This window comes from Zonotrichia albicollis, chromosome Z (genome assembly GCF_047830755.1).
Source record: "Zonotrichia albicollis isolate bZonAlb1 chromosome Z, bZonAlb1.hap1, whole genome shotgun sequence".
Taxonomy (NCBI): domain Eukaryota; kingdom Metazoa; phylum Chordata; class Aves; order Passeriformes; family Passerellidae; genus Zonotrichia; species Zonotrichia albicollis.
The window spans coordinates 64,912,194-64,937,975 of NC_133860.1; the positions used below are offsets into that span (position 1 = coordinate 64,912,194).

General features: G+C 39.7%; 2 protein-coding genes across 6 annotated transcripts; both read left to right on the forward strand.

Moving 5' to 3' along the window:
• The first annotated feature begins 1,683 nt into the window (after positions 1-1,683).
• On the forward strand, positions 1,684-11,721 carry MARVELD2 (MARVEL domain containing 2). Its single transcript, XM_026796797.2, has 6 exons — positions 1,684-3,033; positions 4,580-4,612; positions 5,683-5,819; positions 6,634-6,805; positions 7,141-7,191; positions 8,087-11,721. The coding sequence occupies exons 1-6, from the start codon at positions 1,954-1,956 to the stop codon at positions 8,201-8,203; spliced, it is 1,590 nt and encodes a 529-aa protein (XP_026652598.1). The 5' UTR covers positions 1,684-1,953; the 3' UTR covers positions 8,204-11,721.
• Positions 11,722-12,324: 603 nt separating this feature from the next.
• GTF2H2 (general transcription factor IIH subunit 2) lies at positions 12,325-24,437 on the forward strand. 5 transcript variants are annotated; one of them, XM_074532934.1, is made up of 17 exons: positions 12,325-12,429; positions 12,523-12,753; positions 13,091-13,157; positions 13,251-13,328; positions 14,287-14,323; positions 14,936-15,022; positions 15,868-15,918; positions 16,317-16,371; positions 17,128-17,233; positions 18,189-18,279; positions 18,445-18,532; positions 19,091-19,198; positions 20,334-20,397; positions 21,250-21,353; positions 23,217-23,259; positions 23,555-23,594; positions 24,008-24,437. In XM_074532934.1, exons 2-17 carry the CDS (start codon positions 12,720-12,722, stop codon positions 24,125-24,127), a joined length of 1,173 nt encoding a protein of 390 aa, XP_074389035.1. In that variant the 5' UTR covers positions 12,325-12,429; positions 12,523-12,719; the 3' UTR covers positions 24,128-24,437. The 5 variants fall into 5 exon arrangements, with proteins under 5 accessions (XP_074389035.1, XP_026652599.1, XP_074389034.1 ...); XM_026796798.2 differs by having other exon boundaries at positions 12,332-12,429; positions 23,157-23,259; XM_074532933.1 differs by lacking the exon at positions 12,325-12,429 and having other exon boundaries at positions 12,613-12,753; positions 13,002-13,157; positions 23,157-23,259.
• The last annotated feature ends 1,345 nt before the right edge of the window (positions 24,438-25,782 follow it).

Consider the following 25,782-nt stretch of genomic DNA (forward strand, 5'->3'; position numbering starts at 1 on the left):
TAAACATATGTATGATGCAGCAAGTATCAGGTGATTACTGTGTATGGTATGTAATCCAAAAAACAGTGTTTAGACACCTGGGTCACTAAGCTATGTTAATTACTCCTAATAAAAGGCTTTATGTCTTAACCAAGGCTTTACCATCTGGATTAATTCATTTTTCAATGTGTGTAATGATAACTGTGTGATAAATACATAGCTTAGGGACTGTAGGACTTTTATTATTTGGAGGCAATCTGTAAATATGTTATGAAAATGTGAGAAACACTTCAAATATATATCAACTTTGGTATCCAAACTAGTGCAAACATAAACAGGACCACTTAACTAAGCACATGAAATAATTATTTTCCAGTGCCTTTAATTCTAAGTGCATTTTGATCTACCCAAAATGGTACTAGTGATTCTTTTTCTTAGGTCAGATTTCTTTTATGCAAGAAGACACTACTGTAAAGGTATTTTGGGAGGTAAGCTTAGAACTTACTTTTTAAGAACACCTTTTTTTTTATTAAATTAAGGAATAACTCTTTATTTTTAACACATTTTATTTACTTTGCATTTGTACAGTTTGTTCCAGAGTCCACAATTAGTAAATTGAGAGCATTTGAAGGTTTAATTAAAATTGATACCTTAAAAATGATCACTGTTTGGAATTCTAAAACTTGTAAAAGAAGAGACTGAAGCATACCATAGACAATTCAATAGGCCATTGTGACAATGTAAATAAAGCTCCTATGCATTAATGCTGTTTTGTACTTAGCTGCAGATTTTGTGGTGAATGTAGAAAGCCATTTGCAGAAGACAACGGTGCAGCACGCCAGATTCCTTCTTCAGCTCCTGAACCTGAAAAACAATGGCAGAAGTGTTGATTTTTCAAACAGACTGCTCGGTGGCTTGGCTTTCCCTGTCACTGGGCCAGCTCTGTGCCAGGTGTCGCCCAAGCACCAGCCGAGGCTGGGACTGAAGCGCAGCTCTGTTGGAGAAGGACCGTGGGGCGCTGCAGGACAAGCAGCTGTCCATGAGCCAACAGAGCCCCGTGGACAAGAGGGTCAACAGGATTCTGCAGGGCATTAGGAACAACCTTGCCAGCAAGCAGATCGAGGCAGGAGATCCTGCCCCTCTACTCAGCCCTGGCAGGGTCGCACCTGGAGTCCAGTTCTGGGGTGCCCAGTACAGGAGAGACATGAAGCTTCTTAAGGGGAGGGCAACAAGGATGATGTGGGGACTGAAGCATCTCTCTTACCAGGAAAGGCTGAGGAAGTTGCGCCTGTTCAGCCTAGAGAAGAGATGGCTGAGAGGGGACTTTATCAGTGTTTGTAACTACCTACATGGAAATATCAAAAGGATGGAGCCAGGCTTTCCTGAGTGGTGCCAAGCAACAAGACAAGAGGCAAAGGGCAGAAACAGATGCAAAGTAAGTTCCACCTGAATATGAAGAATACCTATCTTACTGTGCGAGTGACGACGCGTTGAACAGATAGTGGAATCTCCTTCACCAGAGATATTCAAGAAGTGTATGGACGCAATGCTGCGCGATATGCTCTAGCACGACCCTCCCTGAGCAGCTGAGCAGGCAGGTTGGAATACCTGTCCCTCTGCGGTCCCTTCTAACCTGACCCATTCTGTCATGCTGTGAGTTACGGCGCCAAGCCCGGCCGCGCCCCGCCGGCACCGCACCGCGATCTCGGGAAAGCTCCCGCCGCTCCTGGCCGGGGCGGTCCCGCCACTCCCGGCCGGAAGCTCCCGCCTCCCCGGGCGAAGGCCGTGGGGCCGCCGCAGGTGAGGCCGCCGGGACCCCTCAGGTGTTGGGCGACTGCTCCCGGGCCAGTGGGCGCTCTCCGCTCGGCTCGTCCTTCTCCGGCGCCGGCTGCCCTTGGGACCCCGAGGCAGTTCCCTCCCGTTGGTGAGGCGAGCGGCGCCGAGGAGCGCCCGGGGCCGGGCTGAGCGCCGGCCATGTCGCGGAGCTCGCAGGGCGGGCGACCCGGCAGGTCCCCGCTGCCCCGCGGGGCCAGCCCCGGGTCCGCCGCCGCCCCGCTGCCGCCGCCCCCGCTGCCCCTGCAGCCCCCCTTCGGCCCCGGCAGGGCCAGCCCGGGCCCCAGCGGGCCGGCAGAGCTCAAGCCAGTTCGGCGGTTCATTCCGGATTCGTGGAAGAACTTCTTCAAAGGGAGACGCCACCCCGGTTCCAGCTGGGATAGCACGGCCTCCGACATCAGGTACATATCGGACGGGGTTGAGTGCTCGCCGCCTGCCTCTCCCGCCCCCCTGCAACCGGGGACCAGGACGGTGCCTGGCTCCTACACCGACCCATTCGGGGGGTCGGGCGGGAGCTACAACTCTCGGAAGGAGGCCGAGGCCATGCTGCCCTCCGGAGAGCCCTCGGGCTCGCTGGAGCGCCGCGGCGGCACTGGGCAGACTTACAGCGAGCGAGTGGAGGAGTACCACCTGAGGTACGCCTACATGAAGTCCTGGGCAGGGCTGCTCAGGATCCTCGGCGTGGCCGAGCTGCTGCTTGGCGCCGCCGTGTTCGCCTGTGTCACCGCCTACGTACACAAGGACAACGAGTGGTACAACATGTTCGGGTACTCGCAGCCCTACGGATACGGGGCGGGCAGCGCCTACGGAGGATACTCCTACAGCGGGCCCAAAACGCCTTTCATCCTGGTGGTGGCGGGAATGGCGTGGATCGTCACCATAGTGCTGCTTGTGCTGGGCATGTCCATGTACTACCGAACTATCCTCCTCGATTCCAACTGGTGGCCTCTGACCGAGTTTGGGATCAACGTGGCCTTGTTCATCCTGTACATGTCGGCTGCCATAGTATATGTAAACGATACCAACCGAGGTGGGCTCTGCTATTACCAGTTGTTTAAGACGCCGATAAATGCGGCTTTTTGCCGTGTGGAGGGCGGTCAGACTGCGGCGATCATCTTCTTGTTTGTCACGGTGATCCTCTATCTAATTAGTGCGGTGGTTTGCCTAAAGTTGTGGAGGCACGAAGGGGCCAGGAGGCACAGGGAATTAATGGAACAGGAGGTAAGTCATTAGTTAACATTTTCTATCTACCGGTTACCACATGATGGTGAGCAGCTGTAAGATCTTATCGTGGCATAGACGATGTCAAATCAAGTGTCTTCTCTACAGCAGATCTGTAGTCCTGAGGTTGAAAAGGCGTTTTTAAGGTGTCAGAAACAAAGTCTTGGACATGTTTTTTTTTTCTTATTCTTTTTAATGTTTATAATTCATCTTGAGTAAGGACCTGGCTCTGTTCTCTTCATAATACTGGGCTCTGTTCTTGAGTCAGCTGATGAACTACTTCCTAGTGTGTATTTTCCAAACAAAGGAAGAAACGAACAATGTTCATCTGTTCAGCAGGGTTAGGTGGCTTAAAGCCACCTAGCACTTACTCAAAATCTGTGCGTTCAGCACATCAAGTGCTAGTGTGAATAAACCTAAGAATGTGAAATACTTATTTTTACTTTGCAAGCAAATCTCCAAACAACTTCTTAATGCCTTTTCAGCTTTCTTCACTATAGTTATCAGCAAATATTTGTAGTAACAGCCTTGGCTAGATTTTGATGTCTCAAATTTTAGTCAGCCACCTCTTTTTCACATCAAATATTTTGCCTGACTACTGTCCTTGCCCATACTAGAAGCATTCAGTATTTGTCTGGTTAATGATAAATTATAATAGTAGAGATTTAACACTCTTACCTAGAGAGTTCAAAGTAATTTGTGTAAAACTTCCTTCATTTGAAAACATCGCCAAAAGACCCTTTAAAAATGAGTAAGACTTAATGTAGCATGAAAATTAATGCATGTGAAACGTACATAAGCCTAAATTAAGGAGGGGTCTGCCTTTAAGGAATTTTAGAAGAAGAGAATTTAAAGCAGCATGTCCTCTGCTTTCTGACTGCAGTCTGATTTACAGCATTTTTATTTAGCGCTGGTTTCCAGTACAACATCTTGCATAAAATTGAGACTTTTCTTTTGCAAACTAGTTATAATACTTCAATAAAAGCTTTTTAGCTAACTGATAGTGTGTCCTGCAAGAGTGAGGGGATTGCCAGAGTTGTACACAAGGTGTTCATTCTTCCTTGTTGCTATCCAAGTTCTTTTAGTCCACTGACTAAGCATTTCTAAAGGGAGTACTTTAATAGTAGAGGTTAGAGACTGGACAGTGCTGTGCAAAACAGCTGCAGGTTGAGCAACTGATTAGTGCAGTTGTGTGTTCTAGGCAATGAATTAGACTCAGCCTGTTAGTGAGTTAACGTGGGCTGGAATGTGAAACAATAATAAAGGAGCTTGAGAAGTGGATGGAGTATTTCCTGCAAGCTGTTCCTTACAGCTGTGCTCTGGGAAATCCTGTTGTTTTGGGGTTTGGATGGTTGTTTTCCTTAAACAAGTCTTTAAATAGTGGATCTGAAAATACTCCTTATGCTACATTTCATCATACCTAAGTGTAAAAGTAATTTTCTGTAAAGTATGTTTTTGAAAGTGTTAAAATTTTAGGAATCTGTGCTTTTCCATACTATTTTTGCTGAAAATAAAACTTTGTTCTTTCCTTTTTTTTTTTTGATAGATGAAAACGCAATCCTCTTTTCCAGAAAAGAAGGTAGGAAATAGGAATTTATTTTTCTGTTTACTGGTAATTCTAAATTATTATTATTTTCCTTGTGACTATTTTAATTTATTTATTTATTTGTTTATTTGACCTCAAAGAGATTATGTTTCGTTTTTTAAGCTAGTTTGGACAGCAGTCTCCTGCCTAGAAGATTCAAAAGGAGCTTGTAACAAACTTACTCCTAGTTAGGCTAGGTTATAAAATCTACAAAATTGTAAAATAGCAGATGTGATGGCTGCCTCTCCGTGTGCTCTTACCCTTTTCTCTGAGGTGACAAGTTCTGTAGCATTCATCACAGAGTTTGTAGATATGACTAAAACAGCAGGTCGTCTGATGCATGATAGGTTTGAGTCTCTGTTTATTCCTGGCTGTGTGCTTAATTTGCAGGAGAGCCCGTGGAAGCACAGAGTAGGTGCCCTGTGAGTTGAGCTTCCTTCTTTGTTTCTGAGACTGCTCCAAAGACCCTCTTGCCAGTTAATGCCTCAGCAGTGTTAGTGTTTCAGCCACACAAGGTGTCATTGCATACGCTGCAAAGATTGTATGGGCTTTCCAGAGAAATGACAACATTAATTTCACCCTTAAATGTCTCCTGATAGACACTGTGAATTTCCTACCACCGTTTTCTCTGTTGATGTAGTGGATCAAGATCCTTTTGTTTATGTTCTAAGATTTCACATATTATTTCTGGATCAAGGGATGAATTGTACAATAGGAATCAAGGAGAAAAGGGAACTCCAAAGAACTGAATTATTCCAGTTCATTCACAAATTAAATGAATACTGAAGGAAACTTCCTTGCAATATTTTTTTAAACATGCAAACAATTCTTTACAAAGCTGCAGAAATATTTATCTGTACTGCTGTTAGGACAAACTTAAGAAGAATACTGTGTGAGAAACATTATTGTAAGTCAATAAACTGATTTTCTAATTAAATAAGTGTTGTAGAAAATATCTGATTTGCTTTTACTGCTGCTCAATACATGCATCTCTGTCTTAAGGTGTATTTTGTGATTTATGTAAAACTGATTTCATTAAGAACAAATTTTCTCTTTTAAAACAGTATGAAGGTGATGACAGACCAAGGGAAGAAGTCAGTTACAGGCAACTCAAATCACTGGAAAGAAAACCCGAGCTACTTAATGGTCATATACCTGCAGGCCACATTCCTAAACCTATAGTGATGCCAGACTACTTAGCGTAAGTGACTTGATTTTGATGGGCCAACTTAGCAGAGGATACTTGAATCATGTTTTTCACTGTGCATTTCTCCAGTGGTTTCTCTCCCATGCACATGATATGGGAACTCGTAATTGTGTGTTAACATTAAAAAGCAGAGAGGATGGGGCTGGTAACAGTGGCATTAAGTCCCGTAACTATAAATAAGGATTCTTAATTTAAAAAAATAAACCCGCACAAACCTCAAATGTTGAAAAAGAATATCATAATCTAGCAAGTACGTTAACTGCCAAAGGAAGAGAAGACCATTACATAGATATTACAGGAAAAAACTAAAATACATGGGAAATTGCCTTTTTAGGGCTAGAAATTTGACTACTCTTACACTTTCTAATGCTGCATCTCTAACGTGCTCCCTTAATTGGAAAGGGTAGGCCTTTCCAATTAATAAATTAGTTTGTATACTATTTGCTATGGGCACAAGTAGAAACAAGGGAGGTTGCACCTGAATATTAGGAAAACATTTTTCTCTTTGAGGGTTGGCACAGGTTTCCCAGAGAGACTGAGTCTCCATGCTTGGAGATATCAAAGCTGTATGGACATAGTCCTGGTCTAACTCCTATTTGTGCAGGAGGTCAGATCAGATAACCTCCAGACATCTCCTATAACCTCAATTATACTGTGATTCTCTGATTTCAGTGCTTTACAGACATGCAAATTTCAGCAGCTTATGAGATTAGCAAAAAATACAGAAATACTCTGTCAAGGTGAAGAGTCTAAATGTTGTTAGTAAGCTGTATCTCTAAAACTAATTCTTAATTATTTTTCTTTTTAGGAAATACCCTGTAATTCAAACAAATGAAATGAGAGATCGGTACAAAGCAGTATTCAATGATCAGTTTGCTGAGTATAAAGAACTGTCTATGGAAGTTAATGCTGTATTAAGAAAGTTTGATGAGCTGGATGCATTGCTGAAACAGCTTCCACACCATCCTGAAAGCATATATGTAAGTACCTGTGAAATGGGCTCATGAAAAATAGCTGTATTAGGTGGTATTACACAGTTTTTGACTGTCTTTAGCTAGAGCACAATGTCTTACAATAGTTAAGAACTATACATGGTTTTCTGGGGATTTTAGTTTCTTTGTTTCATACTAGTAGCTTTTAAGTTCTAGTGAGTCCCAGTTGATGTATTTTCATTATTTCTCAAATACAAGATTTACATCTAAAATGTTATAACCACAAGGTATTGATCAAATGAGAATTCTGATGAGTATTTTGTAGTATTTACATGCATATATGGAGCACACTCAAAGTTTAAAAATCTGTGGTTTCTCATTAGGAACAGGAAAGGATATTAAAAGTTCTGCAGGAATACAAGAAGAAGAAAAACGTAAGTGTTTTAAATTTACATTGCTATTGAATCTAAAGACTAGCAAAGAGAGTGTAAACAGACAATACTTCTGATGCTGGGCAGATTTCAGTATCTCAGGGTACCTGTAGTGTTTTGCATATTTTGTCTTCTAAAACTTCAGCAAAGCTATGGCACAACCCATACACTCATGGCAAAAGCATTTTAGAGAGTAATGATTCCAGTAGCCACACGTGGGGAAAAACCCATCCCAACAGTTGAGCATTTTCATCTTCTGAGAGTATGTTTAATCACTGAGCATTCTGCATTCAGTTATATTCACTCACTGACACAGCCAATGGATAAAAACAGAAAACATAGTCTTACATTTGATAAGACATTTTTGTATTTTTTTGAGGCATGGAATTAGACACACTAAAAAAGTAATTACACCTCTTGGAAGAGGTTTCTCTGTAATTTTTAAATGCAGACAGCATATATGTATCTGTGTTCCATTAAAAACATTATGTGTTACAAATACAGTTTTTTTTTCCCATGAGATTCAGAGTTTATGTCCATGTTAGTTAAGCTTCATTACTTTTTGAGGGGGAAGGATGTATTGCACGTACAACAAATACATGTGTAAAATCTAAATTACGTAGTAGGATGTCATTTATATTTGCAAATTTCTGCTTTAAAGCAGCTCTATTTACTAAGAGAGCTGCCACAGCATATAAAGGCAGAACATTTTCTTCTGTCCTTTCATGAAGGAAGGGGAAACAGGAAATAAGAAAGGGCCAGGGGAAAAGAGTGTGATTTTTTTGAGAATTTTTACATACTGTCCTTTTAGTCAAGAAGATAATTGATAATAGACTATTCTTGGAAGAGTCTGAAAGCCTAATATATACTAATGTATAGGTTTTTCTGTTTTTGGTAGGATCCTGCATTTCTGGAGAAAAAGGAGCGTTGTGAATATCTGAAGAATAAGCTTTCTCACATAAAACAACGAATTCAGGACTATGATAAAGTTATGAATTGGAATGTAGAAACCTAGTAATGACTGCACTTCATGGATACTATTTTCTGGTTTTAAAATTGATATGTGTATTTTAAGCTATTTATTTACTCTTTAAACAGTACACTTACGGGGATTACTTAATCACTGTCATATGTTTGGATGTTGTACATTACTGATAGTTTTGTATGCAGATTCCAATTGTAATTGAAGTTATGACATAAGTTAGGAAACTGCTGCTAACATTATGCTTTCATTAGTGCAAATCCTGGCCTCTTAAATATGAATACTTTATTTGAAAATACTTCATTTGCAAACTTGCAAAGCCAACCAGAGAAAGCAGTTTCCATATACCTTGTGGAAACTTTGCATAGAAATGCTGTTAACAATTTTGGATTTTATTTATATGTGATGTCTTAATAATATCAGAAGAGCTGAGATGATCTTTCTGTGTGGGGTCTGATGCATTGTCTGATTCTGTTGAATATTTTGGGCAATTCAGAAGCTAGTTTGATATGAATTTTTGTATTGTATTTCCAAATGCTGTCAATTATACCAGAAATCATCTTGAATTTTGCCTAACAAGTGAGGAAAAATAGCTTCTTATTTAACCAGCTGGGGGAGAGGGACTTGGGTTTGCTTTTTGTATTGTCCTCTTCAGAGATGACGCAACAAATCTGTACTTGGCCTTAAAGGTACAGGACGAGGCATATTTAATGTCTCATTAGTGTTGCTATAGGTCACTGTGCTCTGCCTGCCTTCTGGATCATGCTGTTTGGGGTAAATGTGTTTAAGGGCTTCACTCTTCATCAGCAAGTAACAGGACTTCTTGTCTGTACAGCAGCTGCTAATGAAGTTGGCATTCAGAGAGCGAGTACAGCAGAATGAATTCTCATTCAAAGTATAAATTGTTAGTATCTTCTTTAAGGCCAGATAAAATGTATTAAAAGACATACTTTCCAGAGCATATTTGCATAAATTCTATATATATTTTTATATTTTCTTGGGGATATTATGCTGGCGATAGGTTTGTATGTGCAAGTATTTTCATAAGCCAGTAAATTTTCTCTTTGCATCCTTTTTCATATCTTTATTTACTTTAACTTTTTTACTTACTGTAATTGTTAGAAGCATGGATAGTTTTTGTACAGTTTTCTACAACTGCAATTTGTCTGTTCTGAAATATGTTTTTTAATATTAAAAAAACCCCACCAGTGTAGCCATATTACTCTATTGCTTGTAAAGGTATTTTGTTTGAAAAAGGTGCTCTGATTACAGTTACTGCAAATTTTTGTTAGTGATTTGGTTTTTTTCTTTGAAAGTTTTAACTTCTGCCTTAACTTTAAGGAACAACATCAGGAAAGCCATTTCCAGTTTAGTGTGATCATGGTAGTACTACCTCTGCTCTTCACTGCTGGAAATGTATTAACATACCTCACTCTGACCATTGTAGCCCTGCTGGTTTTTCAACCCTTATCATTGACGCTGCAATCCTGATGGCCATGCACCCACCTTCATACTTGTAAAATTGACATTCAAATTTTCTCAGCCATTTAATTCCAAGAGCTTTAGTGGATGAAGTAAATAGCACAAGATGCCATGAGCACACTCAGAGAATTTGAAAATTTGGCACCTCTTAATTTCAAAGCTTTCAGTCCCATCTACTGGAAGGTGCCTCAGTATTTTCATCTTTCTGAGAACAGGTGACAGCCAGTGCAATGCCTTATTCTCTCTCTTCAGTGCCTTTCTCTCTGGTTCTGGTTTGTATTCATTTCAAAGGAAAAACTTCTCTTCCTTATAAAGGAGATGGGCCAATTTTTTATACTTGTTGTGCTGAATACCTGTTAAATTGTTCTTTGTAAGAGAAGTACTTGTCTAAATCTCCACAATCTAAATAAATTACCTGTCACACCCAGGTTTCTTGTTTTTTTCTCAGTGAGAGTTCTGGGCATTGCATCAATAACAGGAGAAGATTAGCACAGGTTTGAGGATCAACTGGTGCTCCTAAAGTTCTAACAATAACATGACTGATGTTTTCTTTGGAAGATTCACAGTCTGCACACTTAATAGATCTTCTTTCTGTAGCACCAAGCTTCTTTTGACAGTGGTGTGAGTTTTAGTCTTTGAGAAACTGGCTCCTAGTCTCTCAGACAGTGTCTGCATAGCCTGTGGAGAACGGTCGTTCTGCTTCTTTCCTACAAAGTTTCCAATAAATGGATTGGGAAAAGGCAATAGCATACCTGTGCCAGGAATAAGGAGATTAAGCAGCAACATCTGTATGTGGATTCTCATGTTTCTCAGCAAGATGCCATAGGTGTGCTAAGTAGATTTTCCAAAGGTTGGAAAGAGAAGCTGGGAGAGGTACACTCCCTTCTGCCTGCCTTTTGGATTTCAAACAATTGATGGAGGGCACGACAGAAGCAAGCTACCATCCTAAGGTACACAGGCCATCCTAAGGCTGCAGCAATGTGTTGCAATCATTACAGTAAATGACTTGCTCAGTCCTGTGTCTTGTTTCAGGGCTGCTGAGGCACCTCTGGTGGGTACAATCTGTGCACTTGTTTTGCTCTAACCTACCAATGGACAGCTGAAAAGGGTCTTGTCTACAATGCTACAGCCACGCTGGAGAAAAACTGTTACTCTAAGATTAGTCTAACATGTTCATCTCTCAGAGAAATTGAGATGAACTAAATAAGAATTAATAGCTGGAAGCTGAAGGAACTTGAAGCAAGGAGGAAAGTGATGGGCGAGTCCCTCAATCTGAGTTACCATAAGAACTATCAAGGAAAGTGGCTTCTTGATATTAAAGAATAGAACGCATACTCCAGACAAAACTGGAGTTTTGGATTATTATCACCTCAATCTCTCTGTGCAGTTCCTCTAGGCTCAGCTCTGAACCTACATTTTTGCATGTATGTGTAAATGATGTGCTGTGTGGTCTTATGCGTGTGTCTGGGTTTTTGCAGAAGGTAGTTAACAAATTAATCACCAAGGAATACTGCCTTACATCAGTGGGCTTGCTTTTAATTACAGCCCGTCCTCAAACCCTGAGTGTATACAACAAGAAGTTTTATCATTCAGCCTTCGTCTTAGAAAACACTTACCTGGCTTCACAGATCTACAAATTGAGATGCTCAAGATTCTTAGTGTTTCCACAAATACCATAGTTTCTAAACTGTATTTGTGTTTCTTCTTGTCTTTGTAAGCAGTTGATCAAGACAAATGTGGCAAGATTGGCATACTTTTTACTAAACTGTACATTTTTTCAGGCCACATAAAGTAATGACTAACAAACATACCCCAAATTTTCTTGCCTAACAGCCTGACCAGCTTTCATGCCAGCACAGTGACTACAAACGCTCATGGCAATGAAAAACCTAACTGCTTTGAAATTGTAAGTGAAGGTGTCCAGTATGTCATTTATGAATTTCAAAATCATGGTGGGATTTCAAACACTTGTACAATAAAGTTTTACAAAATTACTGCATATCCTGTGTTCCAGTCCAGCACTGAGATTCTTGGTCTTGAGAATAAAAAATACTCCTGTTCTGAAAGAAGTCTCATTTCTCACTTATTTTATTCAAAGTGCTAGCTTAGAAGACACATTGTTTTAGAGATTGGACTTTTTCCTTCTAAAGAAAAAAATGGTGTATGTTCTAACTGGAGTTGTTCAAACAACAACTATTTCAGTTCCAAGAAGAAAATGCTGAGTTTTCAAAGAATTCTTCTTTTCCTGTCTTCAGATTGCTTTCCTTCAAAAAAATAATTGCTTTTTCCCAGGTATGGTTTAACTGAAAGCTAATTAATTTTTCCTCTCTTTCTGTTATAATTATACACTTCTCCTGATAAATGCAATAAGCTGAAGGGTACAAAAATGGTTAATCTTAACCCCAGTCTCGCTTCAAGGATTGTTACTACTGTTTACATGTTTCTTCCTCATGTATTGTCTTGCTTGGATGCAGAGTGAGACTCCTTAGAAACGGATGTTCAGTAACTTTCCTGCAATTCAAGAGCTGAAGCCCGGTTTTGGCATACTTCCACGTATCCAGTAAAGTTTTAATTGCTCTGCAGAGCAATCAGCAATTAGCTCAGCTAGCTCTGAGCTAATCTTCACTGTGGTGCTTATGAAATGGAAACTCTTGGTGATGTGACATGAATACTCAGAAATATTTTAGGTAAATGGAAAACATGATTACTTAACATCAAAATACCTGAAACTTCTTGCTCTCGCTGGTGGGGTGATAGATGGCTGCCTTCATTAACCGGTGTGTGAGCACAATCATGTGTTAAAATCCAATGCTTTTTCCAGGCTCCTGCGTTCTTCCATTAATTACTGAAATGTCTTCGGTTAATTGCAGAAGCGCCACCGACACCCAGGCAATGCCGTGAGCCTGGCGGCTGAGCCCGGGCACACGAGCGAGGCGCTCCTCACGGGGTTCCGCGCCATGTCTCCGTCAGGGCGTCTTCCCTAGGCGCTCGTCCTCTCCATCGATGTCTCCGTCAGGCGTCTTCCCTAGGCCCTCGTCCTCTCCATGACCGCATTCGGAGGATTTTGATGATGCTGTGGAAAACACAACGGAACCTTCCCGGTACGGTCGCTCCGCGGCCCGGGCGGAGGCCGGGACGGTTTGGCGGCGCACCGAGGCGGAAGAGGGCGTCCGCCAACGTGTCGGAGACCGCGGGGCCTGGCAGCGAGCGCGGGTCTGGCTCCTCTCCGTGTCCCGTGGCGCTACTCAGTCTTCCTCGGCTGCCCTTGAGCCCCTTCGGCCCTTCTCACCCCCCTAAGTGTCCCTCGGCTCCTCTCAGACCCCCTCTCACCCCCCTCTTCTTCCCGCAGTCCCCCTCGTCTTCCCTGAACTCTCTCATCTCCCCGGAGCTCCCCTGATATTCCCTCAGCGCGCCGCATCTCCTCTGGTTTCCCCTCAGCTGCCGCGGAGATGGATGACGAACCCGAGCGGACCAAGCGCTGGGAAGGAGGCTACGAAAGAACATGGTGTGTTCTTCCCCCCCTCACCTCTCTCTCCTTTCTGGCGAAAGAGGAGGAAATGCCTCCCCTCTGCCCACTGTAACAGTCTGTTCTGCCTAGGGAAATTCTTAAGGAAGACGAATCCGGGTCTTTGAAGGCAACCATCGAGGACATTCTCTTCAAGGCGAAGAGGAAAAGGTACGTGGTGTGGCTACAAGCCTGCTAACAGCACTGATTTGGTCAGTTAGAAGGGCTTGATCATCCCGAAACTGGTTCCTGTGGGATAAATTAACCATAAGGCATGCCTGCAGGATGTCTTTATGGCCCTTTTCCTTCAGAGGGACAGGTGCATGCCAGGAAAAATGATGAAAAATTAATTTTTATCTTTTAACACTGAATGTATACAGGCTGTGTATCCCATGTGTATGCAAGCTACAGGTCTTGAGCTGATGAAAAGCTGCGGAGCACTGCAGCTGCAATCTGCACAACTTAGAGGAATCTTCCATCAGTGTGGTTTGTTTTTTTGTTTAGTATACAAATCAGAGAATCGCAGGATAGTTTAGGTTGAAAGGGACCTTAAAGATAACTCACTCCAACCTGCCAGGGGCTGGGAGTCCTTTCATTGGACAGATTGGTCAGAGCCCCATCCAAACTGACCTTGAGCTCTCCCAGGGATGGGGCATCCGCAGCTTCTCAAGGCAACCTGCTCCAGTGCCTCACTACCTTCGTGGTAGAAACATGTTTATCTCCAATCTAAACCAACCCTCTTTTAGTTAAAAACATTGCCCCTTCTCCTGTCACAGCAGAATCTACTTCTGGTATCACAGCTACAGATTTCTGTTTCAAATTTCAGAAAAATGGCTAGAAGAAAATCCTAAGTTTTATGTTATTTCAAGTTATGCTAGAACTTGATTTGTCAAGTTTGGATAAGATTTTAAAGCTTCATTAAACCTGGTAGTAAGAAATAGTTCTTATTTATTTTCTGAGAGTTGTGAAATCTGTGATTGATCTGTGGGGTTTTTCAGCATGAATAACTGTCTGCAGTTTGTTGCTTCTACATTTTAACTAGAAGTCTAGTATTGGATTTGTTTGGACTTTTGTTTTAGGAGCCATTCACTCATTTGAATTTGACTTAAAACCTTCTGTGTTTTGTTAGACTCTATGAACACCATGGACAAGTTCGGCTTGGAATGGTATGTTAATACTTGAAACCCCTTCTGTCCTTAGTGCAAAACTATTTGGCTGGAGGTGGTATGCCAGATCTGAAATACACTTCTGCTGGCCTGGCATACTTCGTACCAAACCCTGTGTTTTCTGCTGTTATTTATTGGTTCTTTAAAGCATTCTTTTTTTGTTGGCAGTGTGTACGTGAAGCATGGCTCTTCAGGGTTGGAGAGTTGACACACAGGGTGTGTTTGGCAGCAAAAGTCAGATCACATGTGCTCACACTGTCCATTTCTCTTCATGTGAAAAATGGACATGGTGGAAGTGGGTTGTAAATAACCACATTGCTTTGTACAACACTGAGCTCTTCAGGTGAAGACATGAATGTTCAAACTATGCATGTTTTGTAGCTTGTCGTGAGAGGAGAATAACAGTGTGCATTTTTCAAGAGAAGGGGTTTTTTTATTTTAAGAAAAAAATGGAAGAATGCATTACTTTTCAGTTGCTGTTAATTGTATCTCTTTATCTACTGAATCTTCCCTGTCAGAGGGAGGACGTAGTGGCTTTTTAAAGTAAATGGAATAATTAATTCATTTCACTACGTATTCTGTGAGTGATTTTCACATATGGTGGAAATGCAGATGCGTCACCTTTACGTGGTTGTTGATGGATCAAGAACGATGGAGGACCAAGACTTAAAGCCAAACAGACTTACTTGCACTCTGAAGGTATTCCTGCACTCAGGTTTTTTCTTATTGAGCCACCGTTTCTCTATAAACTGGTTACATTTTGCATTTCAAAGAATTGCAGTCTCCTGTGTCTGCATAGCCTCATCGCTCATCCCTACATTTGTCTCCTGATTTCTGCCTGTCACTTTCCTATTTTTTGAATAGTAAAATCTGTGTGGCATTATTTTGCCTTGCATATGTGCTTCTGTACAGCAAAAACACTTTGCACAGGCATATTATGGGAAGACACATTTGGAAACTATTGCCCAGATTAAGGGGATGACATGTTCTCATTACACATCTAGAATTGGTTTGTATTTTTTTCTTACACTTGGGTTTTTTTATTAATTCTTACTTGAAAGGATGCTAGATGAGTGTTGAACTGGATTGCTGTTTCAGATTGTGGGCATATTTCCACTGTATCTGGTATTGGTATTGAATATATGTGGATGTATAATATTGAACTGTATACATTGTGTTCTGTGTGGTCTTCTCCAACAATACTTGAGCCTGAAATCTTGCATTTTGATGGTTTTGTACAGAGTAGTGCTTTTTGGTGTATTAAAAACCTCCACTTGAAACAGCAGGAATCTAGAACTTTAACATTGGACTTCAGTAAAATAAGGGGGGGTGCAGTTTCTGAAATCTCATTTAATTGATTACTTGGGATGAATGGGGAGGGATAGGGTGAAAGAAGAATGGAAAGAAAAGGCTCATTCCCCCTTTTTGTGTTACTCAACTACTTTGTTTTGCTTTTTTAGTTTAGTAGATGTTTTGCATCTACTTAATGCATGTGTGTAATAAAAGTATAATTAGTTTTTAACTGCCTTGACTTTTCTTTATAGTTATTGGAATATTTTGTTGAAGAGTACTTTGACCAGAATCCTATTAGTCAGGTATGTACAACCATGCAAGAAACAAATAGCAGAAAACTATTTTAAAAGGTAGTTTTGGTTATAACACTGCCAAGTAAACTGTTTTCAATTTATGTATACCTTCCCATCCTTTATTCATCAGTCTAGTGAAATTCTTGTTTTTGCCTGTTTCTACAATTTAAGTTTTAGAAGATTTCTTTTTGTACTTTTTGGCAAAAGTAATGAAAGTATGGGAGTGTTTATAAATTAATGCATCAAGTTGTGCTGCTGTTGTTACACTTAAAGTAAAGCTTTTATTATAGCCTTGTATGATTAAACAATTCTGGTCCTTAAAGACGTAAAAAAATACAGTAAAATTCTAAATAAACTCACTGTAAAACTTTCTAAGAAAAGTTTGGTCTTTTTTTTCCCTGTTTCAGATTGGCTTAATTGTAACCAAGAGTAAAAGAGCTGAAAAAATGACAGAACTCTCAGGTAGGGAAGTAGTATTCTTTTCTTAAATTGCAGATGTTTTTGTCCTTTTCAGTGGTGTTCTAAGCTGCGCCTGATACACTGCTGAAAATGAAGTTATGTTATCATAAATAGTTTTAATCTAAAAGATAAATTATTGCAAGTTGTTTGAAACCATAATCTACATTCTGATCTGCTTTGATCCAGAATCGTTGTTGTGTGCTTGTTTGTGATCAAGTTTCAAACAGAATGCAAGTCTGATATGTTCTGGTTTCCCTATAGTTAATTTTCTACCCTGTTTGTTAATTTTGTATGTTACAACATCTGTTGTTTTTGTGAGATCTGACCAGATGTTAAGAAGTCAAGGTTTGTTTGGTTCCTGCCTGCTGTTAGGCCAGTCTCTACGGCTTCAGCAGGTTTCATGGGGGAAATTGGGGATCAACCAATCTTTGAACCATGCTTTGAGGATAACAGAGGAAACAAAACTCTCTTTCTGTTTGTGGGAGATGTCACGCTCATGTTGAGTGCTTAATGATTCCCAACAGTGATTTTACTCTTTTTGGCTTCTAAACTTTCTAGCATCTGAGTGCCTATGGAGTAAAAGTCTTTTTTACTCTTTTCTGCATTCTGATCAAAATACCAGTTTCTAAGGAAAAATACAGACCTGCCTCTGAAACCAGTTCCTGTTGTACAAGTACACTTCATTACATATGCACTTTAAACATTTCTGTTCTTTAACTTGTTGTATCAGTTAAATTGATTTCATTTTTTCACTTACAGGAAACTCAAAAAAGCATGTAACTGCTCTGAAGAAAGCAGTGGATATGAACTGCAGTGGAGAGCCTTCTCTATATAATTCCCTAAATTTGGCCATGCAGACTTTAAAGTTAGTATATACAGGAGGTTTTTTTGTTTTCTTTGTGTTTGTGGCTTTTGAGAGGCAGAGACAGAATTTTTTCTAAGTAGCATCTTGCATCATGCTGACTTGAGTCTTTAAAAGGCCACTCTCCTCTTACAATACAAATCATTAAGTTAAATACTCCAGTAGTGCAGAATTTTATCTTCTACCACTAGATGCTTGCATTTAGGGTTGTGTTTCTTACAGAAATGAAATTTGGAAACCAAGTTGATGATGGTATGTAGATATTGAGATGAAAGACACTGCAGTTCTTTATTACTGAAGGGCTGCAGTATGAGAGAGATCATAGTTAGGGGTTAATAATGTAAGAGAACAGGAAAAGAAACAATATTGTGTCACAATAAACTTGTGAGAATTTTGGCATACTTTAGAAAGATCAATTTTCAGGTAGGATAGATTCAGAGCATTTTTTTGCAATGTGAGGTATTGAGATGCATCCCAGTTTGTGGAAAACTGAAAAAGAATTACAGCTAAAGATACTGACTGAACAAAGTGGATAATCAGTGTCATGAAAAGCCATTTAAATACTAGCAGGAAGAGAGTTTTCAACTAAGAACTACAAGTAATTAGAAGTAATGGATTTACACTTAAAAACTGATTAGAGCTTTTTAAGAAGTCAGGAAGATTTACTACAGTATGCTACTTTGGAGATTAATTTTACATGTAAGTTTGGCTAAGGTACAAAGGATTCATTACAGGAAATAATCAGGTAACAACTACCCAATTAAATACTGTATTTTAGATATTGGAAAGTTTGGCTTTCAGAAGGTGAAAATCTGGTGCTCGGACAAGGATCTTACCACAGTTTGTAGAGTACTTCATATCGTGTCATCTTCTGACTTCAGGACACTAAGGTCCGTGGAGATGTTATCATACAAGTAGTTTAGTGTGCATAAGTAAATTAACTGTGTACTTTCCTTAGGCACATGCCAGGACATACAAGCAGAGAGGTTTTGGTAGTCCTCAGCAGTCTGACGACATGTGATCCAGCCAACATCTATGATCTAATTAAGGTACAGAACTGAAGTTTCACTACTTCATTGAACATCCAAGCTGCTGGACAAAACACAGGCAGTTGTAGTGTTATCACCAATTAATTTTCATTTAAGACTTAAACGTTTTTACTGTTTCTTGTTCTGCACATGAATTGAGTATGCTTTTTTTTTCTCTTTTTTAAGTGTTTAAAAGCAGTAAAGATCAGAGTATCTGTCATCGGCCTAAGTGCTGAAGTTCGAGTTTGTACAGTACTTGCTCGAGAAACTGGTGGTATGTATCTGAAGTTCAGTAATTATATTACTAACACAGGTTTAAAATCAAAATCAAGTAATTTGTTATATATTTATTGCTGCATTTGTAATTTTTAAGGATAAATATTTCCCATTTTGCTGGCAGAAAATTAAAGAGTTGCCCAAATACACAAAATATACAGTAGTAAGTGAAATTACTAGCAGCTGGTAGCTGCAGCTCTAGAGAGAAAAAATACATATATTTGCAAACCTTTTGTCCCATATGTAAAGCTATGTGGTGTGAAACTTCATCTGTGTAACATGTTAATATCCATTGCTACAGTGGTAACTCTTGCAGTATGGTTACTACAGTTAAATGTTGAAGAAAAAGCTCTGTGTCTTCATATCTAACTTAACATTCTGTTATTACTAGTTTTAAAACTTGTCATTTAGGGTAGCATTAACAGGGCTGCTTTTTAGGAAGAGGTTTGGATAAATTGTGTTTTCTACCTAAGTTGTTTTCTGTCATTTGGAGTATATGTTTGTATTTTTTTTTGGCTCGTAACCTGATAGTAAGGCATCTCTTTGTCTGTGACAGGAACATACCACGTTATTTTGGATGAAAGTCATTATAAGGAACTGCTGATGCACCATGTCAGTCCTCCACCTGCCAGTTCAACTTCTGAGTGCTCCCTTATTCGAATGGGTAGGATATGGATTTGTCAAACTCCTAGCGTGAGATTTTTTCTTTTTCTTTAATTGCCTCTTCTGTGTTAAGGCAATACAAATAGTAAGACATGTAGTAAAGACATTGTGTAATTTTTTTTTTTGTTTTAACTTTTATTTTGCTAGATTGATGTTATTCCTGCATCATAGTGAACTTTTAAATAAAGCTTATTAAGTAAGACAAATTACTGAACAGAATTTGGAAACAATGAAGTGGAATGATATTGATGGCACAGTAATTGTTATAAATTTAATACTTAGAAATGAAGGGTGAAAAACTATTATTTCTCCCTCTGCTTTCTTCCCTGCAGAAGGCAACTATTACAACTATTAGTTGATTTAGGAACCGTGGGTAGTACACATTAGCAACTTCTTGAGTGTTCTTTCAAGAAGTAGATTACCTTTTCTTTTCTTGATCTGTTTCTCAATAAATTTAAACTTGGAGTTAAACCAGTATAGGAACTGTAATGCTAAAGTAGAGCATTGAGTTCTCACTTTCATCCATCCTTTTCATAGATAAGAATGCATGTATTTTTATGTCTAGGTATAGATAATGAAAAGGTTTACTTCTTGTAGGTAAAGCCTGAGCAGCAGTTGGAAAAACCAACTTCTCACCTCTCAGGATCTGTAAAAAATAAATGATACAAGGAAAGAAAGATATCAGTCTCCAAAAAGTCCTGTAGTCTCATCTATCATACACTGCACTTAGAAAGTGAATATAGGCTGGATGAATGCTTACAAAAATATTTCCTCCTTAATTAGAAACTATTGTTTAAGTGAACATTTGTATGCTGCTCACTCTGCTTTCCTACCGTTTCACATATTTTACTTTTTAACTGTTCTTCTAAAATGGGGTTCCAGTGCACTTCAGTTAACACAAAGTCTATGGCAAAGACATTTTTTCAGCTGAGGTGAAGTCAGAGAGGTGTGGGTATAGGTAGAGACCTTTGGGAAGAATTTGATATAGCAAGAGTGTATCAGTTCTCCTGCAATAACAAATGGGAAAGAGAAAGGCCTGAATATCTAGAATTAACTTTGAACTTCTTCGTTGAAGTAAGAAATGGACACATTATTGCATGTTTAAAATTTTTACTATGGGATGTGTTTCTCTTCAGGTTTTCCTCAGCATACTATTGCTTCTCTATCTGATCAAGATGCAAAGCCTTCCTTTAGCATGGCGTAAGTAGCATTGATCAGAATTCAATGAACTGATATGAATTCAATATTAATTAGTCATATTTAGAAAATCTGCTCAACAGTGAAAGTATTGCAAAATAATCTGAAAAAGGCTAAGCCTTGTCTTGTGACTTCTTAGTAGACATTTTATTTCCATTAGTAGCTCCAGTATTAAAAATATCCTCTGTTAAATATGTGTTTTAAAATTTGCATTTAAATTTTTTCAGGGTAGTAAATGATACGTAGTTTTGTTACACAGTGATTGGGGCACACAGGTGCTACAAGGTGTTGAGTAATTACTTGCAGCTCTTGATTTAATTACTACTATCATTATAAAAGATAATAATGAGGATGGAAGAGTATTATCTGAATAAAGTATTTTTTATGTATTTCCTAACATGACTTTAAAGGGAAGTATAAAATAGAGGCCTCATTTGATGATTGTACCAGTGCACTTCTCAATGAAAAGAGTCATTGTTTGCCAGGGTGATAGGGGAGTCTGAATTTCAGAATGAAACAACGTCTAACAGCAGTGTGCTATTTGAAAGAATAGTTACCATGTGCATCTTAGAGGCAATAGAATGTTTTTGTCTCTAAAAAGAAACAAGCATGCAGTTATTGTTCATACCTTTATTTTTAAAGATTGGCTCCTTCATATGGAAATGTTTGGTCTTTGGTGAGAAAATGTGGTCACTGATATCTGTCCATATCAATTGTTTTCTGACACTTATACATTAAACTGTTACATGCAATCTAGTGAAACTTTTTAAATTATTTGATGTGAAAACATTATTTGTACTTATGTAGTAGCATGGTATTATTTCTTAAGTACTGAATTGTTTCTTTCTGCTGTAGGCAATTGGAAAATAACAGTGACCCAGGTCTTACACTGGGTGGATATTTTTGTCCTCAGTGCAGAGCCAAATACTGTGAGCTTCCTGTGGAATGCAAGATCTGTGGTAAGTGGTAGGAAGAGGTGAGCAGATGAATCAAGAGTTCATGGTAAGAGAGTTAAGGGGTAGAAAAATTCAGCTATACTTATTTTGAGTCCTGCATTTCTGTGACCTGGGATGTCAGCTTCATAGAAATGTCTCTCAGGATTGTACCTGTAACAGTAAAGCTGTATCATATTCGTTGGTATAAGGAATATACCTAAGGCAAAATAGGGAAGAGAGGTGATGCACATGGGAATGATAACTTCTCAACACACTCATGTTTCAGAGTTCTCAGTGTAAGGCCATGAAAATAGAGTGCTTTGGAGCAGGAGGACAGAAGTACTCTCCTCTCCATGTGTATGTGGGTGGAAGATTTCCAAGTTGAACCCAAGGGCAGTCTGCACAGTGACACAAGACAGGCTGTAGAGTTGTAAACGGGGCCCTTTGGTCTTGCGAATGTTAATGGACTGTGCAAGCAATGATGCCTCTCTCCATTGCTCCTAGTGAGGGTGGGAGGGAGGATTAGTGTGGTTTATAATATTAATATTGTGAGGGGGTGCTGTTCTCCTAGCTTCCAGAGGCATATGACTGAAACAAAGTAGGTATTACCAGGATGCCTGTATTTGGCAACAGGATGAAATAATTATGGGCTTGGATCACTTTATCCTAGTTTAATTTCAAATTTTTCCCACTGGCATGAGTTGCATTCCAGCAAGGGGATAGTGTAACTGGAGAAATCCTGTGTATCTGCAGTGGATTCTCCACAGCTGCAGTGATCAGGAGAACTAGTTTGGACGTGTACAGTACGAGTGAGTGAGTGAGACATTTGTGCCAGCCATGCCCCACCTGTTCTCATGGTCTAACCCCAGCTGTCAACTCAGCCCCACACTATCCCACACACTGGTGAGATGAGGAGAGAATCAGAAGAGTAAAAGTGAGATAACTCACAGGTGGCATTAAAGGCAATTGGAAAGTTACGGCAATAGCTATGCACACAAGACAAGCAAAGTAAGTAATTCATTCACCACTTCCCATCAGTAGAATCTCCAGGAAAGCAGGACTCTTGTAATGGGTAACAGTTACTTGAGAAAGTAAATGCCATCATCCTGAACTTCCTCCCCTTTCCTCCTTCTCCACCCAGCTTTATAGGCTGAACATGATGCCACATGTTGTGGCATATCCCTTTGTTCTCTTGGTGCACTGTTGAGTGCAGTCCTGACTGTATCCCCTCCCAATGCCTTGTGCACCCCCGAGCCTACTCACGGGTGGAGTGAGAAACAGAAAGGGCCTTCTTGATTGTGTGTAAACACTGCTCAGCAGTAAAGGAAACACTCCTGCCTAATCAACCTTATTTCCAGCATAGATCCAAAACACAGCCACATGATAGTTAGTGTGACAAAAACTAACTGTTTTAAAACCAGCAGACCAGTGTTAGCTGAGATGGGACTGTGGCGTGATTTTGGCAGTAGTACAGCAAGCTGTAGTAGAGCTTTGTAACAGGGCATCATTTTAGCTGGTGGTGAGATACAGCAGAGCCATCATTGCCAAAAGGAGCTTCCTAACTTCACCACTGTGTTGTAAATGTATTTCTGAAGGCTGAGTTAAACCTTTTCAGTAAAATTTTATCGATTTGCTTGTTCTTTGTGTTTGGATTTAAAACTGGATTACAAGTTTAGGTAATGGAACAAGTAATTTTACTTTTTAAAGTTCTTAGAAGCTGTCAACCGCTGAGTAATTAAAAATACTATTTTTCCTTTTTAGCTTATTTTATACAGAAAAGCTTTTCAGTACCTCTTCCCTTGTAACAATTCTGGTGTCTGTTTGCAGGTCTTACGTTAGTGTCTGCACCTCACTTGGCTCGGTCTTACCATCACTTGTTTCCTTTAGATGCCTTTCAGGAAGTTCCACTGGAAGAATACAAAGGGGAACGGTATGCAAATCTTACTTGTGATAATGAGTGTGCTTGTAGATTCCATAAGTTTTTTGTCACAAAAGTAAGAATAGCTGGCAACAGCTTCTTTGCTGCTGGAGATCCTGGGTGTTTGGGTGATGTGGGGCATCTCTGGCATTAAGAAGTACTTGTAGTTTCCATGATCAGTGAGTTCAGTTGAATAGGTGAAGTAATTGCCAGAAATTGTTACAATGTATGAGATCTTTTTAAAACATTGATTTACACAGTCTTGACTCCTTTTTTTTTCAGTTAAAATATAAAATTTTGCTTTTAGGTATTGTCAAGGCTGCCAAGGAGAAATGAAAGATCAAAATGTAAGTATGTTGAAAGGCATTGTAACTTGCATTGAGGGGTGTGAGAAATAAAGGTGATCCTTTAGAATTATATTCTAAATACCAGAAGAATACTTATGAAAGTTAATGTCATGGTTAATTAGACTTAGGTGTTAAACAGTCACAATTTATAGACTGCAAAGTCTGTAGAAGTGTGGGAAGTAATTTCCTAGGGAGCTGCATAAAAAAAAGCTTCCCATTTGGAAGCATTTACAGTGACCTGAGCTCAAGCCTGCGAATACATTTGCTGCTGGAAGATTTAATTCAGTTGAGTTTCTGTGATGCTAGCAGTGCAGTCTGTTTACATTATCATGATGATGTAACTGTTGCCCTACTGTAGTGCGATGATGATAAGTTCCGCTAATTTGACTTGTCTTTCTATCCTTCCCACACAGGTGTACATATGCAAAGTGTGTCAGAACGCGTTTTGTGTGGAATGCGATCTGTTTGTTCATGATTCGCTGCACTGCTGTCCTGGGTGTATTCACGAGCACCCTGCTCCTGTATCTGTATGATCTCATATGTTCTTAAAAAATTGCTGTATCTTTGTCATTCTTGCATGAATCTAATTAGTTTATTCAGCCATCGCTCTAACTGATGCACCTCTGAACAAGATGATTACAGAGGGATGAGCAGTGGAGTAGGAATGTTGATTATTATGTTAAAATGTTAATTTTTGAATTTTTTTATTACTTTTAATATATACTTGAATTATCTGTATCTATTTTTTGTTCTTATCTAAAGAACTGTGGCTTTTTCCAGCAGGTATTATAATAACATGTATATTTGTAAATGTGAAAGTGATAAAACTGCTTTTTATGATAATGTGATGACTCATCTTCATTTCATTACTTGTTCAAAAAGAAGCCCTGAAAATACATTTTACACATCTGTTGTTCCAAACTTTTGGTTTTGGCAGATGGTGGATTTCTGTAGATCTGTCTTGGTTTGAAAAGACAGATGTCTACTAAGGAAGGCAGGAGCCTCTCTTGAAATGGAAAATGTAAACCCTCTCCCTCTGTATTATTACAATTTTGAAATTAATGACCTCTCAGGCAAAGATATGAGAGTAGGAATAACAGTTCTTTATTAGGAAAAATAGAAATAAAAAAGGAGAAATACAAAAACCACTGACAGAGTCAGAATACAACCTGACACTCCGTAAGTCAGCGTGTTGTTAGCAGTCTGGCTGCAGTCCTCCTGCAGTGACAGGGGTGGTTCTGTTGGAGCAGGGATCCTGTAGAAGGGTGCAGTTTTCCTCTGACGGTCCAGTTGGTCCAGTCGGGCCTGGTATACTTCTGGGAATCCAGTGGGAAAAGGCTTCCTGTTGTGTTCCATATCTCAGATTGTATTTCAGAAGGAATGCTTGGCTTCTCCCCCTGGGCAAAGCATCTCACAATAGGATGATGTGATTTTATGAGTCATGCAGTGAGACTCAGTGCCCCATTAACAGAGGATATTTCCTGGAGAGAGGATTGGCTGTGGAAGAAATAAAGAAAATGCCCAATTAACAGACTATAACTGCCCCACTTCTAAAAGATGGCAATAGAATACACACCCCCAGCCGCATCTTGCATTTGCAACCTAAGACAAAATCAAAATACTCTTTTCAAGAATTTGACAAAGATTGTTTTAAGCAATTAATTGGTGGACATTTCATGTATTAATTTCAAGTATTATGAGTATTCACCTTGCAATTCGGTAAGGCAGCTCAAATACAGCTGTTATTAATGTGGTGAAAACATATTTTAGGTTTTAATGGTGCAACTCAAAGGTAACTGAATTCTATTACTCCTGTGTCTCGGTTAAGTTTCATTTTTTTTGTAGGAGGGTAAGGTTGCTGAAAGGCTGAGAACTTGCAAAAGAGCAATACCTGAGTTAATACAAACTATTGTTTGGTGGACTCAGTGTTAAAGACAAAAAGACACGCTGTTCGGTTCTGAAGCTATACTGAATTGACAGACGTGCGCGTCATCTTCTCTCCTTGGCTAAACCCTAGAGCAACGGTAAAGTAGGTGCAGGAGGGGAAGTGTCTATCCTTACCTGAACTTTGAAGAGTAGAGATTGAGACAAATGCAAGACTGCCATTTTGCAGTGTCTGTTCAAAGTGTGTTTGCAGCTTGAACCTGTGAGAATTGTGATGTGCTACACCTCAGTAAAAGGAAGTTAC

What these genes read in the sequence shown, in the direction of transcription:
- MARVELD2 (XM_026796797.2), top strand. Translation starts at nt 1,954, where the DNA reads ATGTCGCGGAGCTCGCAGGGCGGGCGACCCGGCAGGTCCCCGCTGCCC. An exon ending in GGGAATTAATGGAACAGGAG is followed by an intron (nt 3,034 to 4,579) that starts GTAAGTCATTAG and finishes TTTTTTTGATAG; the next exon opens with ATGAAAACGCAATCCTCTTT. An exon ending in ACCATCCTGAAAGCATATAT is followed by an intron (nt 6,806 to 7,140) that starts GTAAGTACCTGT and finishes GTTTCTCATTAG; the next exon opens with GAACAGGAAAGGATATTAAA.
- GTF2H2 (XM_026796798.2), top strand. Translation starts at nt 12,720, where the DNA reads ATGATGCTGTGGAAAACACAACGGAACCTTCCCG. An exon ending in GGAGGCTACGAAAGAACATG is followed by an intron (nt 13,158 to 13,250) that starts GTGTGTTCTTCC and finishes TGTTCTGCCTAG; the next exon opens with GGAAATTCTTAAGGAAGACG. An exon ending in GACAAGTTCGGCTTGGAATG is followed by an intron (nt 14,324 to 14,935) that starts GTATGTTAATAC and finishes GTGGAAATGCAG; the next exon opens with ATGCGTCACCTTTACGTGGT.